This window comes from Rhinolophus hipposideros (assembly GCF_964194185.1).
Source record: "Rhinolophus hipposideros genome assembly, chromosome: 10".
In the NCBI taxonomy this organism is placed as follows: domain Eukaryota; kingdom Metazoa; phylum Chordata; class Mammalia; order Chiroptera; family Rhinolophidae; genus Rhinolophus; species Rhinolophus hipposideros.
In genome coordinates this window covers 28,754,382-28,767,530 of record NC_138056.1, presented here as the reverse complement: position 1 = coordinate 28,767,530, position 13,149 = coordinate 28,754,382, and the positions used below count along the sequence as shown (strand labels likewise).

The following is a 13,149-nucleotide window of genomic DNA, read 5'->3' as shown; positions in this document are numbered from 1 at the left end:
CTCTCAGAATCCTTCAGCAGGAACCCAAACCTAAAATACATGTCCATCTTCCCTCTTGTAGAGGCTGGCATTTCCTGGTTCGCTGTAGTACCTCCACCTATTGCTGCATCAAGTCAGTAATCCAATTTGGTCTGACTACAGGTTTTTCCTGGTTGTCTCTGGCAGATGTGACCTTAATAGCACTGGGAAAGTGTCCCCAGCCCTTCCTGGCCTAAACACAATTCTTAGTGGGATAAGGCGAGCAGGGGGTGGAAGGAGGGGGTATGTGCAGCCTGCTGCTTGTCTACCTAAGAAGTTCCTTCAATAAGTTTTATTTTATATTCATGCTCCACGGAACTAGAGATGTTTGTATCCAGGTTGTGCTGCATGATACCCCCAGGTTTCAGATAAAAGCTGAAGTTCAGAGAGGTTAAGTAACTTACCCAAGGAAAGTAAGACATGGAACTAGGATTAAACCCAGGGCTGATTCTAAAGCCCATGCTTTTCACCATTATACTAGACTGGACCCTTGTTTTATTCCTTCCCTGTAATTAATTTTCATGTTTTTCTTAGAATTCTCCTTCACAGGTGGTTCAAAGGAATTTTGGAAACTGATCACTTGCAATGCCAACAATTCAGGCCAAAGGCACATTTACCTCTCAAAATAATTACATGCTTAAAAGCTAATTAGCTGAGGTAACTGAAGTTGAAATCCAGATTCTCTAAAGTTCTAATAGTCACTGCCTTCCCTCCCTATGCCCACCCTTCCAAGTGGTTTAAATGAGCAAAAAGGGAATCCCTTTGAGCCAATGCATATTTTTCAGAACCTCAAACATCAGCTCACCTGCTCTGTCTCACGGTCATGTTGAACGCCACACCAGCACAGTGTTTTGTATTTCTTAGACCAAAAGCAAAATAAATTGCAAACCGGTCTAATTAGCACTGGTTGAATATCTTTGCCCCTTTGGTGACCTATTAATGAAAGAACAGATGGATTAGGTGGTTGCGCACTCCCAGAACTCCCTTTAAGGATTTAAGCATTGTCAACTTGAGAAGTAGGTTACTTCTTAGTATAAGGGTAAAAACAGGGCTGACTTGTTAATAGGCTAAAACTGGTAATCGCTCAAAGGGGTGGGAGTTTTTAAACATCCACAAACTATCAGGTCAGACAAGCTTACAGCTATCAAGTTAAATAGATAAAGACAACATATTTCCTTTTAAATAATCATTATGCAAAGTTCAACTAGTACCCTGTGTAGGACAACAGAGGGGGGTCACAGAAATTACACAATTTCTTCCTTTAGGAAAGCTCTCAATTTTCAATCAAATCAGATATATTAGAGGGCATCAGAGTTAATACTTGTAAAATTAAACAGATTATTTTTACTGTTTCTTCTTCCTTCTACCTCAGCATCGTGAACAAGCAAAGCTCTCATGTCGCCTCCAGTTACTCTACTTTCTTGACACTTCCTGTCCTGTCACTAAAATGTACCTGTTCAATGTCCCATTCCGTCAAATCCGGCTATGCTACAAGAGTCTCCGGCCAGCAAAGCCTAAAATATGTACTGTCCAGCCCTTAACTGGGAACATTTCCTGAACTCTGTGCGTACAACTCTGTTTATAAAAACAGGTAGTGAGCCAGATTGGCCCTCAGTTTCATGACCCCCCAGCCTAAGAGATAAACATAATGAATTGAAAACTAAAGGTTTTATAGCTGAGACCTGCAGCCATATGATAAATGAGGAATAAAAATTGGCAAGATTCACATGAGTACAAACTTGCCCACTGCAAAACAGAATAGCATAAATGTACAGAATGTATTCTCATAGTGGGATATTCTGGCCACTTGAGAAACCAACAAAGATATATGTTCTTGATTTAGAAAATGCTATTTTTATTTTGCATGATTAAAGTGATAAAAGAAAACAACTTTTAGCTGCCCAATAGCATTTTACCAGTAATACCTAAGACTTTAAAGTGTATCGTGAGCCAAGATCACCCTTTAGCAGCTGATACAGAGAATGATCAATGATATAAACTGTCTGAAGATACCGCTCCACATAGACACAATCCTGTTTGTCAACATGTATGAGTAACATGAACAGCATATGTTTGAAGGGCTAGATTTTCTGGAAGAAGCAGAATTGACATTATCACCTAATAAGACCAAGCATGACAAACAGAAAGACCAAGGTAAAACATGACCCAGATGAGCAGGCCCACAAAAGGCCTCTGGTCTTCCACACTGCCCCTGTCCTACAAGCATTCAACATTTTAAGACATTTTTTAAAAAGATTCATTGAATATTAGAGAAAGTGTGTGAAGTTCTCTTAGTTGGCAGACCTGAAGGTATCAAGATAGAACTAGGGCCTCATTTGGAAGGTAGACACCAGGAGGCAAGAACATCTGGTGCTGAGGATGAATACTCTTCCAAAAACTGTGATGGGATGGCGTAATTACATTCTGATAAAGTGTTCCATTTTGGTCGTAAGGACATTTCACTAAGATTTGGGCATTTGTGGAAAAAGAAAACACAAGGCTTGATGCCAGCACAGTTGTTCTTGATCAAGATGGCAAAGAATTTTCCATCTAAATGTAACATGAGTGCTGCTATATCAACACAAGAATCTGTTAATTTCAATGCACTTCTGGAAAATAGGTAACTAGACTGGCAAACCACAGGGTTCCCTGTGCACACATTTCCTGCTTTGGAACCGCACAGCTAAAACTTTAGCTGCCTTCTAAAGGGCCTGACCACTCGACTGAGAGTAAGTCTAGGCGCATCCCACAAACATTAAGGAAGCCTCCACAGTTGTCAGGGGACTGAGGCAAAATCTAAACAGAGTATATAAACAACCTTTCATCTGAGTCCATTTACATAAAAATATTGGGGAGTTGTTACTACATGAGCAGGTGAGGTTACAAACCTTAGAATCTATTCATTCCTATCACACCCAAGATTGGCTTAAATTTAAGTGAATAGCTGGTGATATCTTGCCCAGAGTAATAACTCACTGGAGCTCACACATCGCATTTCTAGTACACAGTCACCAGAGTTATGTTTTAAATAGGAATCTTGACGTCCCATGGCCTAACGGTATCTATAAGTAGTGGAAAAATAGAGTATCTTAATAATTTACTCAGCCAAAATATATACTCCAAGGAAGCAGAGTAGCAAAATTACAGTGGGCCTATTTCACCCTGTCCTCCCTCACCAATCCCTCATGGGCTTTGGCATAAAAAGGACATTGAACCACAGAAGGCCTGTGACTCAAAGTACAGGTAGTAAATACTGCTGACAAAAATAGCTGACAGTGAAGCTGCTCCCTGTGAAGAGCTCATGACCCTAGAGGAGTGGCCTCCAAAGGCCTACATAAGCCAAAGCGTCACTAAGACTCCTCTGCTTAGATAACAGATTGGTAAAGACTAACCCATGACAGAGTGACGTGGTCATGGGAAAAACTCCAGTCTCTTACTGAGATGAAGAAGAAAAGAATCACTCCTAATATTTCACCTGCCTTACTGATTGTTATATTACAAAAGATTTTTCCTGTCAGGCCTCTGAGGGCCATGTGTCAAAACCTTTTTTTCATACTATTTGGGGGATGCTTTTGCATGTCAATTTGAAGAGAGTCAATATATCTCTCTGGGAAGAAGGGCTTGTTGTAGTGAACCCCAATACACCCCAGTGAGACAGCCACCTACCCCACCAGTGCATGAGTCTAACCTATGACTTCCTTGGCCCCCAGGAGAGTAATCCATGCACCCAACCTGTTAGGAAGCTGATGATTACTCCAGCAGCAATGCATCCTAGACAGCCCACTGCGCTGTAGTAAAGGTAGGAGATCGAATACCAGGTGTCAGCGATTGCAGGTCTGTGGAGGACAAACAGCACATGTCACCAGTTCTGTGGGTTCTGAAACTGTGATTCACAGTAACTTAGAGAACTGCTGAAGGTTCATTTTAGGGCATGGCCTCTCTCAAAACCCCAAAACTTAACTTTTTACCATTTATTTTTGGAGGAATCAAAGATAGATTAGTTGTGCTTTGTATTCCACTCTTCAACTCCATTTCTGAATTACAAATACTGCTACTGAATTAAATTGCAATGAGGATGTGTCTTCCATTTCTTTTGTAATATTTATTCTTCAGACATTTTTTAAGCCCAGATTTAGTGCCAGAAATTGTGACAGACATTGGAGATTGAAAGAAAAATATGCCACAAAGTCTACATATAGGAGCTAACAATCATAAAATGGAGAGGTAATAACTTGGTGTAATAGAACCAAAGGATTCTGCAAGTACCAGGCTGATGTGTGAGATGATAGCTTGTTTACAAAAAAGGTTAGTAGTTAATCAAGCAAAGAAGGTAGTCACAGCCAGAATTTAGCATTCCAAGAAAAGAGGATACTTTATGCACACTCAAGAAGGAAGAAACAACATGGTAGTCCTGGGAACTATAAATAGCTTGATATTATTTGTCCATTAGACTTGTGGTGAGGAATAACTCTAAACTAAATGAAACTCAGAGACAAATGGAAGCAAGATAATGTCATATATTGTACAGAAGAGATCTCAAACTCAGGACTACTTACTCAGGAGCACAATTAGATACGAGAATGCAGATTTATTAAAGTCATTTAATCCTCTCAAAATCCCAGTAAAGTAATTATCATCTTCATTTTTCAGCCAAAGACTATGAGAATTTAGGAAGTGACAACTTACTAACTTGTACAAAGATACAGCATGGATAAATAGGAAAACCAAAATCCAAACCTAGGTAATTCAATTCCAGAGTTTATGGTCTTGCCTCTACACCATGTTATCTCCTGTACTTTGGTATCATGAATCACGTAGCCCAGCCAGGAACAGAAAGGAAATCCCTGTATAAATCCTGTATAGGTCGAGTTAGTTCAGGGCTCCTTACTCAGTAAGTTCAGCGCTCCTTACTCAATACCTCCAGAGTCATTCTTCACAATGCTCACAAACCTTTTCGACTCAGAGCCTTTATTTTGTTTAGGACACTATGATCTTCATATCCACCCACCTATTTTCAAACTTTTCTCACATTTTGGTCTGTATTGCACGCAGACCTCCAACTAATCTTTGTGCTCCATTTACTTTTCTACACTAGAACACAGAGGAATGGTTATCTGCAGAGTGCTGGAGATAACCAGCACACTTGGCCATGCTGGGTGCTGCCCAAAGGGATTCTCACAAGAAAGCAAGGTCTGTCTTATTGCTGAAGAATGCATCTTCCTCTAACCTGGTGACCCACTCTCCAGGACTTACTGCCATCTTTAGGGTCAGCATACCTGCTGGATAACACTGGAGACACCGACTCCGTCACATTGGATGGGACACACTGGTCTGTCAGTAAAGGCAGGGGCCATGTCTTGGAGTCTGGTGCAGGATAAATGAAACCCCCAATGGCCACCCAAAATGCCAAGATGATGCCAGTCAGAAGGCCTCCTAGTGCACCCTTTATGAAGGGGGAAAAGAAAAAAGTTAATGAAAGATTTGACAAAGCTGCTAAAAGAATAATGAAGTGAGGAGTACTGTGCCTCAGAGAGTCTGGCTTTCTGCCCCATATCTTAGCCACATGTTCTGGAAACAGCCCCACTCAAACTGCCGTCCTTCCAACTCCCACAATGCCGCTTTATTTAGAAATAACTTCTCCTTAAATTTTATAGAGATCATTATATTTAGATTTCTACCAGGAATTTTTTTTTCCTTTTGGTTTCTTCCTCTTATCACTTAAAAAGCTATTAAAACCTCAATTCCCACTAGCAGAATTTCAGAAGTTTGGGAAAACCTCAGATAATGGAGACAGTGTGGTTATTTTTCACTGATAGTTAACATAAGATGTAAGATGGAAATTCTACTCCCATATCCATTTCTAAGGGATTCTGACAGAGCCCCTGACTCCCAAGTTTGGAGAGTTGAGTCTAAATACTAGCAAGTATATTTACTAGTCCTGTCATTTAAGGATTAAGTTTCTTGATAAACATTGAGGTCAATAAATCACTTCTCCATAGAGGAGCAGAACATTCTAGCAGGGACCAGCACCACTGGAGTATAAAATCTGAATGCTCCTGGTCTCTGCTGGATAGCTGAGCCTTCTCTGTGAGAGAAAATGTGTTGATTTTTCTATTTATTCAGAATAAAACTGTTCAACAACAGCACCAGAATGTTCTGCGCATTATTATTTGGGGAAACTAAAGCAATGTATCTGATTTAAATACTGGTACCTTGGTCTAGACCAGAGGTCTGCAAATTACTATTATAAACGGCCAGCTAATAAACATTTTAGGCTTTGTGGGCCGTACAGGGGCTGTTACAACTACTGGATTCTGCCACTGTAGCACCAAAACAACCATAGACAATATGTAAACAAAGGAGAGTGGGTGTTCCAATAAAACTTTATGGGCACTGAAACGTGAATTTTATATAATATTTGTGTGTCATGAATATAAGGTTCTTCTTTTGATTTTTTCCAACAACTTAAAGTTGTCAAATCATTTATAGCTTGCAGGCTATCCCCCAAACAGGAAGATGTGGTTAGAAGGGTGCAGATCGCTCACCCCTGGCCTACAAGTAAACTTTAAGAAGAGGCTCAACCCTGGCTGATTTTGAGTAGCTGCCTAGAGAGCCATGCTGAGAAGGATCCTGTGGCTGCATCCACATTCTGTGGAGAGAAAGCCAGGAGTGATTAGTAGGATCAGCCATGGCCAGTGACAAGGGGAGTGGTGACCCAGATTTATAATATTTCCTATATTCTGCCTAGAATAACTATTTTAAATTTTATTCTGTGGGCCCTTACTTTAGAGGAGACAATTTGAACCCTAAAGAATCAGCTCTGATGCCATGACATTTGGTATTTCATGACCACCTCTTACTTTCTGCTTGTATTATATAATGGCTGCACTGAAGGGAGAGATAGGAGCGCTCGGGTTTTGTTTGGTTCTACTATGGAAAGACACCGCTGTTTATTTTTTCCCCTGGCGAAAACAAATGACCTTTCCAAGGAGGAGTGATTGTTGAGAGAGAAGTGAGGTGTGGGATCCTTACCTTCCAGTTCACAAAAGGAAACACAATTCCCAAAGAAAACAAGCCCAGCATAGGTCCCCCACACATGCCATGGATGCTGAGGGCAGCCTGCAGAGAAAAGCAGATCAGAATCATGAATCCTCGGGCCACCTGGGAGAACCTCTTTATTGAAGCTAGCATAAAATTCAGTCCTAGTCCTGACTGTGTACTCATCAATCATGTGCTTTCTGGAAATCATATCTCAGTTCTGGGCTCAGTGATAAACATCGTGTAAAAAAATAAAAACACATAGAAACGTGTGTGTGTGTGTGTTTGTGTACACACGCACAGGTAATTTAAATTTGCTAGAAGTAGCTTCGCCTCAAACTGGAACTCATTGATTTGTTTGTATTTTCTGTCTTATCAAAAGATATTTTTATAATGTACCAAATTAATATATCGATATTAAATATAAATATATTTAATATAATCGATATATTTCACATCTTACATAGCTGATCAACTGTTCTAACTTAGTTTGAAAAATTCTATTATTTTGATGATAATAATTGTCTGTTTCCCCACCTCCTCCTTCCTACCAAGAGCACCTCAAGGAAATTGAAGAGTTAAGTTGAGGGTTATTGGGGAGGCCCCTGGACACTTGTATCCCTAATCCCACATTTGTGGCTGTAGCTCCTTTGGAAATTAAGGGAATTTTACAAATGCATTCCCATATCTCTGAGCCTATAAGCTATTGAGCCCAGTGAACTGGCAAGGGGCTTTCATTAAACTAATTTGCTAACAACCTATAGTCTCATTCCATGGCCTTCTAAGAGTTTGAACATACACAGGTACACTGATGTATGGGCAAATAAGCATGTGCATACACACAGCTACTCTGCAACACAGCCCTATCTAATTCCATTGGTGCAACTGTGTGGCTCTTAGATCAAGGGGCTGAAATTTGGATGCTCTAAAGGTGTGTGTGTGTGTGTGTGTGTGTGTGTGTGTGTCACCACCTATAGGCCAGACAGCAAAGATAAATTACCCAGGCTCTCTAAATAAATGACCTCATTTGATCTCTACAATTACCCTGTTCAGTGGGTAACACTAACTGAATTTTATAGATGAGACAATTGGACTGAAAGAAAACACATTAAAAGTATAATTCCACCTAGAAAGTAGCAGAGGTGAGATTTAAGAGTTTTAAGCCATTTTGTCTGGCTTTAAAAGCCACATTTTCTCTCCAAAAAGCAGTGTTTAAAAAGAAAAAAGTCAAGAGCAGAGATCACAACAATAAGGGCCTCTTTTTTTTTTTTTTTTTTTTTTTTTTTGTCTAAGGGAAAAAGGTCCCTGCAAGAGTCCATCACTAGTAGAATATTTGAATTCAAATTTTGACCCTTCCACACATAATTATGACCTGGTGAAACTTCTGTTATTAATGCAGAGTCATTCTACTTCAGAGAGCCTTCTTTCCCCTATAAAAAAATGAAAAAGATAATACCAAGGAATCTTCAAATCCTCTCCACCTATAAGGTAAGTTCTTTTGTCCAGAAAGATGAGCTGCAAGGCATTTTTATGATTGTTTTTTCCAGGTTAATCTTTAGAGAAGTCAATGCCACAGACAAATCTTTGACAACATGGAGACAGATAAGATTAGAGTTGATGATTTTCCCCAAAGTACGTACTGAATTTTATATTCTTGACATTTTTTTTGCTGATTGCTAGCATTAATTCATAGTTGCTTGATTGCTGAATTTGAAAGCTAATTTACTAGCTATCATATAGGAGAGTCAATCAGTTAGGAAAGGTGCTTATCTCCCCCTGTACACATGGAGGGGAATTAAAAGTCTCTTGCAAAGTCATTAGCCAACATGCTTCAGGAAAAACAGGTCTTACATAACAGAAAGAAAAAAAAAAATCCAAGGGTTTCTAGATTTAAGAGTTTTTATATTTCTGTAGAGTACAAAACTAATCTTAATTTTTATCTTTCTTTTTGTTATTGCCATTAGCTCTTTTATTGGAGGAAGATTTAAAGCTCATCTAAGCCATTCTTGCAAGTAGGGGGCAATGGCTAAACTGAGTGTTTGGGGGTTGGGGTTGCATTCCTGTGCCTTAGCTTTCTCATATGTCAAGTGGAGATCCTAATACCAGCTTCCTGTTTTTGCTTTGTTTATTTGTTTTGTTTCTTGGTGAGTATTCAATGTAGAATCCAAGAGAAAGCTCAGAATAGTGCCTGTGCAACCTGGAGCACATGGTAAGGTATCTACAATTACTATTGTCTTATATTACTGTTATTCCGTACCCTGTTAGTGAGCTCCCTGATTCCTGAGGCATGTCATGTGATTGTTGGACTGTTTCGAGATCTCAAAATTACTTTCTTAAATAGAGATAAGAATGTGCCTGAAAGTAATCACAGCCCTTAGCAGAAGCAGCTGATAGGCATTAGGACAGAAGTATAATGGGTAGAAAGACCTTTCCCAAAGTGAGCTCTGCAAATCACTAGTTAATAGGGGAACTTTGCTGCTGTTTTCTGCCCCTTCTCTTTCGCTCCTCCCTCCCTCCACATATAGTTCTGTGGTCACATATTTAAAATGAAACAGGTTTCTCTACTGTAGGTCTTCCCAGAACCTCTGATTTGCTATGCGTGCTGTGGATTTCTGAGAGGGAAATGCAATGTGCAGCATGTCCCAAACAGTCTTTGACTTTTCTCTCTCCGAGTACGTCACAGGATGAAGGTCTCTAGAACACACTGTAAAATCCTAAACTAAAACATTGAAAAGGCCGTTGTTTAAGGAGCATCAAGTTATCTTCCCCCAGCACCACCCGCAAACACACATCATGAATATGGGGTGGTTTTGTAAACATGAAATTAAACCTGTCCTGCACACCTATGGGACTTGGGTTCACTCTTTCCATTTAAAAGCTGGATATGAATGCTGTTCCATTAAATTCATTAAATGCAGCAAATCTGTCTAGAAAATTAAATAGGGGAATTATAGTTGCCTTTCTGCATCTGTCTAGTCAGATGTGTGCAGAGAAATGGGAGAGGCCATCTTACAGGCAAATCTCTCTCCTAGGAAACAAAAGATCAGAGTTTTCATTTCTTGACTACGAGCACCTCCTAAGGTATGTGAACTGTGGGGCACACATTTTAAACAATCAAGAAAGTGGGCCCAGCATACCTGCCTGGGTAAGAGCAAGAAAAGACAGACCATCCCTCACAACTCCATCTTCATTATAAGCTTTATGTTTATAAAGCTTGGAGGAGTCCTTCCTTGTCATTCTGGAGCCATTCATACCTCAATAGCAAATAAGCTTAAACTGGTGGAAACAATTTAGTGATTCAAATTCTACTACATTGGACATGATGACCCTTCTTTAGTAAGCAATATTTGAATAAAGGGGAGAAAGTACGGTGGGACAAGGCATCAGAGGCAACTTGGAAATGTAGTCTCTATGGATGGGGGAAAATAAACCTTAAAACATACTGTTGAGGTCAAAAAAGAGAAACCTCACCAACTTGCCAATTTTGCTGTGTGGGTAGGCAAGTATCAAAGTGTCTCAAAAATTGTAAAGAGTGCATCAAGCATCTGTGATAAAACAGCAATTTCATGGCTCATTAAAGAGGACACCAGGTTTCTAGTCTCACAACTACTTTTATATACGTAGACAAGTGAATTACTGTGTCACTGAACTTGCTCAGAGTAGTTCCCTGAACCTTAAAAGGGAAATAATGGAGCCTGTATAAATAGTCATTAGAAGTAAGGTACACTGCTCTGTGAACTGGAATGCATTCTGCAAAAGTCAGTGATTAGTATTCACTCACGCTTATTCATTTCTTTGTTTAAGCAACACATGTTGAAAACCTATGCCACACTGAAAAAAAGTAAAGGATCTTCAAAGGATACCAGGGAGATTGAAAGGATCAAAGTGGAATCTGAAGATTTGCTTATCTGATGTGGCTTTCCAATTTGGATGGTTTGTGAAGGGATGGGAGGTGGCTCAGGAAACTTTGTCATAAATCTGGTTCAGCCACGAACAAACTATGAGAACCTGGACAGGGGATTTCACTCTTTTCTGTAATCATCTACAAAATGAAGATGTTAAAACATTATGCTTGAGGCTCCTTCTAGTGCTGACATTTTATGGAACTGAGAGTTGAACCAACGGGAGGCAGGTCAGCCTGGAAAATAGTAGATAATATGTTGAGTCACAACATCCCAGCTCTTTCACTCTGTAATAATGTGACTTTGAGACCATTACTTTGCCTCTCTACATTTCAGTTTCTTCATCTGTAAAATTAGTCCATTCATCATACGACCTCTTAGAGAAGTAATGAAGATGAAATGAGGTAATACGTTTGGGACTGCACCTAGAACATAATAAGCAGTCCATAAACGTCAAATGTTACTATTGTTTTTACTATTACGATTATCACTCCTGCTTTTATTTCAGGATCATAAATTCTCAGATCTGAATGTTAACCCCGTTTCTAATTTTATTACAGTGTACCTTGTCACGGAGTGCCATGATTAGTTGTTAATAGTTTCCCCTTCTGAAAATAATTTTGATTGAATTTTGGACATGTATGTTTAATTTGGACCTCGTATCAGAGAGTGGGTTGGAGGAACCACATTAGCAAAGAAAATGGGTAACAAGATGCTACGAAATCAAATGTGTCTTCTCCCTCTTTGATTACCTGCACAACGCTCCCCATGAGGGAGGCAGCCACAGCCATTGAGGTACACATCATGCCAAACAAGACACCTGGAAGGAAGAAAACATTACCATCACCCCAGCTGGCTTTGAGGGGTTCCTTTAGCTCCTGCCCAGAACTGCCTCTGAGGCAAGACTTATTGGAAGGGATGTCAGGGAGAACTGTCCTCCCCACTCAGGCAACACCACTTCCAAGAGGGGCATTTAGGAGATTTTTCTCCCGAGGACGTGCTCTCCTCCCCCGGGAGGAATGAGCTGGAATCTAGCGATGTGTAGTTTTCTCTCCAGGATTCAAGAAGAAAGCTGTCATGTGGAAGCAATGAAACTGTGGAAAGGGCACTGGTCTAGATTAATCCAGACTAAATTCATGGGAACTAATTTCAGTTGGACTCCCTCAGCGACATTCAGCTGAAGAAGTTACTAAGCTCTCTGGGAGTCAGATAGTTTTTCACCTTGAAAATTGTTAAGTAGCTATACATTTTACTTCACATGCTTTGCAAATCTGGGAAGTTTTTCTGGTCTTTTCCCTCAGTGCTTCATTTATAATGTCTTTATAGCCCTTAGCACACTGCATAATGAGTTATTTGCTTACATATCTATGTTGGAGAATCCCAAGGGCCATCCCGGTACCCTGTTCTGAAGCATCTTGCTTGGTTCCATCTAGTATCATAAGATCTTGCTGAATGAATCAGCACATATGTCTTAGTCATCTTTTAAAGAGGATGACTTCTTTTAAACCACCTTTATTAAAAAAAAAATTGTTTGAGTACAGCTTTATTTAAAAATCACTTTACAGGTACATTAAATACCCATTATAATCCATTAACTAAATAAGAGAGGAAAAGAGGGAGGAAAAGAGTTGGAGACATATAGGCAGAAACAAAGTGATAGAAGCAGAGAGAAAGAAAATGGTTTTGCTCATTGTTTTTAAAATTCTCTCTCAGCTAAACATCTAGCTCAGTTCCCAATATGACATTTAATTCACCTTTACTGAGTACTGAGCCAGGCACTTTACCAGATACCAGTGCTATGAAGTCAGAACTTGATTCCTGCCCCAAAAATCTCTAGAAAGGGACTACATATAAATAAATATAGCTATTTATCCAACAGTGTTTGGTAGATAGCAAGTACTATGTGTTTGCCATTCTTATGATTATTAATGATTATTATTATTTTATTTCAAGTTTAGTACATGATATTTATTATCAGGAACACATTATTAAAGTTAAATCAGATTAGCAACTATTGATGCTGTATTTTCTAACTTCTTAATAAGACGCAAAAAATAAGACGGAAAAAAACTCACAACAACGCTAAAAATCAAGTTTGGTCAATAAACACATTTCAGAATTCTAAAATTGTTCCCCTTATCTTTAAAGATGATAGATTAGATTGCAGAAAACAGTGTTTGCCCCGATTCTT

At 39.4% G+C, this 13,149-nt stretch overlaps 1 protein-coding gene across 1 annotated transcript in view; it reads right to left on the bottom strand.

Annotated features, from left to right (window-relative positions):
- The window catches only part of SLC5A12 (solute carrier family 5 member 12), a 40,433-nt gene that overhangs the window by 2,006 nt on the left and 25,278 nt on the right, over positions 1-13,149 (bottom strand). Inside the window, exons 10-14 of the mRNA XM_081063532.1 lie at positions 11,711-11,778; positions 7,051-7,137; positions 5,295-5,461; positions 3,751-3,854; positions 824-951 (exon numbers count right to left, since the gene is read on the bottom strand). Of these exons, the coding sequence (XP_080919658.1) occupies positions 824-951; positions 3,751-3,854; positions 5,295-5,461; positions 7,051-7,137; positions 11,711-11,778 (554 nt within the window). The remainder of the gene's footprint in view (positions 1-823; positions 952-3,750; positions 3,855-5,294; positions 5,462-7,050; positions 7,138-11,710; positions 11,779-13,149) is intronic.